Source organism: Salvia hispanica, chromosome 5 (genome assembly GCF_023119035.1).
Source record: "Salvia hispanica cultivar TCC Black 2014 chromosome 5, UniMelb_Shisp_WGS_1.0, whole genome shotgun sequence".
In the NCBI taxonomy this organism is placed as follows: Eukaryota; Viridiplantae; Streptophyta; class Magnoliopsida; order Lamiales; family Lamiaceae; genus Salvia; species Salvia hispanica.
Window position 1 is genome coordinate 13,696,208 of NC_062969.1, and position 1,724 is coordinate 13,697,931.

The window sequence follows — 1,724 nt, forward strand, 5'->3', positions numbered from 1 at the left end:
TCACAGTAAAGATATTTATCAATATTCAAGTGTCGTCTATTAACTTGGACATTAATTTTTACGAGTATCCATACCTTAAAAATATTTTTAAATTCTTTAATTATAAACATTTATAGAAGCAACTTTTCTTGCATGCCACAAAATTAGTGAAAATATTAAAGGGAAAATTATATTTAGAAAAATTGTCAAAATATATAATAAAGATATTTATTATAAAAATATGAGTATATGATAAGTTTATTAAAAATGTGTACCCTTAAAGGGTTTGAGGGTATTTTCGTCTGAAAAAACTTGGAAATAGTAAAAAAAGTACTTCGATTGATATTAACCCATAGTTCACGGACCTAATATGATACTTTGACAAAGTTCGTGAACTAAAAAAGATGTTCCGTCTAAATAAAATGACTATAACTAAATAAGTCTATAATACTAATAAAAATAATGAGCTATGAATATTATAAAACCCTCCATTTAATCGATGGTTTTAGCAAATGGCCCAATTATAACAAAGGAGAAAAATAGAGCATCAAATAGGGCTGACCCAATAAATGTTATGGGCTGCAGAACTCGGGCCCAAATGATGTATATGGGCTTAGCTTCAATGGCAAAATTGAGACACTCAAACGGGAGAATCGAAATCGAATCAATCCACTCGATCTTTTGGATTTGGAAGAGCCTCAACAAATTGTATCCATCCTTGTCTCAACTCATCGAAGTAGAGATAAGTGCCATAGAGACAGACAACCTGTGCAACTCTTGTTGCAATTCTAAGCATGTTCTTTCGAAGTGGGATGTTGAGAAGCTGCTCCACCTGTGACATTCAAAACCATGAAGTTATGTCAAGACGAGACGTTCAAAATTGCAACGTACAAAAGGCCAGAGAATTTGAAATGACCAAGTAATTTGCAAATGGCACAGAATCTTTTACCTCAACATGTTGTTTCCAGTTGTTTTGGATTCCTGGTACGTGAGCCTTCCCCACAACAGCAACGACTGATTTATGCTGGCGTGCGGCTTCTAGTAATGTGAAGGACATATATTTGTATAGTGTACACAATATATTGAGGATGATCAAACATGCATATTACAATGAGATGAAGAATTTAAAAAACAAACTAGTCCCGCTCATCGATTCTAATTTTTGAACCGATAGGATCTTGCTTGGTCTGCTCACAAATCACTTGTTTCACCATGTCAGCATCAAACTTCCGAGTCTTTTGTGCCTCCTCCACCTACATAAAGCAAAAGTGAGCCTTTTAACATTAGAAAGTAACATCACCTCTACAAGATAATAGTCTATGACTCCCTCCAACCCTAAAAAATAGTTCATTTTACCTATTTTTGCCATTTGGTCCGTCCCTCAAAATTAGTTCAGTTTCTGATTTGGAAAAAAATTCATCACACTACACTACTAATGAAGTGGGTTCATTGTCCAGTAACACTACATCAACTACTTTTCTCTCATACTTCACCAGTTTGGCATTACAACTCGTGTCGTCCCCAAAGTCTAATTTTAGGTGATGGATGAAGTATCTTTCAATATTTTACTCATTCCATAGTGAAGAAATAGCTTCCTTTTACCATTTTAGTTCGTCCCACACACTTAGTCTTCTTTCAATTTTCGGAAACATTTTCACCACACATAACACAACTAATAAGGTTGGTCCCTATTTTCAGGCGATGGAGGGAGCATAAGGTAAATAAGAATACCTTCTCTAAGAGAT

General features: G+C 34.6%; 1 protein-coding gene across 1 annotated transcript; it reads right to left on the bottom strand.

Moving 5' to 3' along the window:
• Nucleotides 1-461: 461 nt before the first annotated feature.
• Nucleotides 462-1,227, bottom strand: LOC125186723. The gene is made up of 2 exons (XM_048083155.1): nucleotides 896-1,227; nucleotides 462-811 (listed from the first exon to the last, which is right to left on the bottom strand). Exons 1-2 carry the CDS (start codon nucleotides 1,034-1,036, stop codon nucleotides 644-646), a joined length of 309 nt encoding a protein of 102 aa, XP_047939112.1. The 5' UTR covers nucleotides 1,037-1,227; the 3' UTR covers nucleotides 462-643.
• Nucleotides 1,228-1,724: the final 497 nt, after the last annotated feature.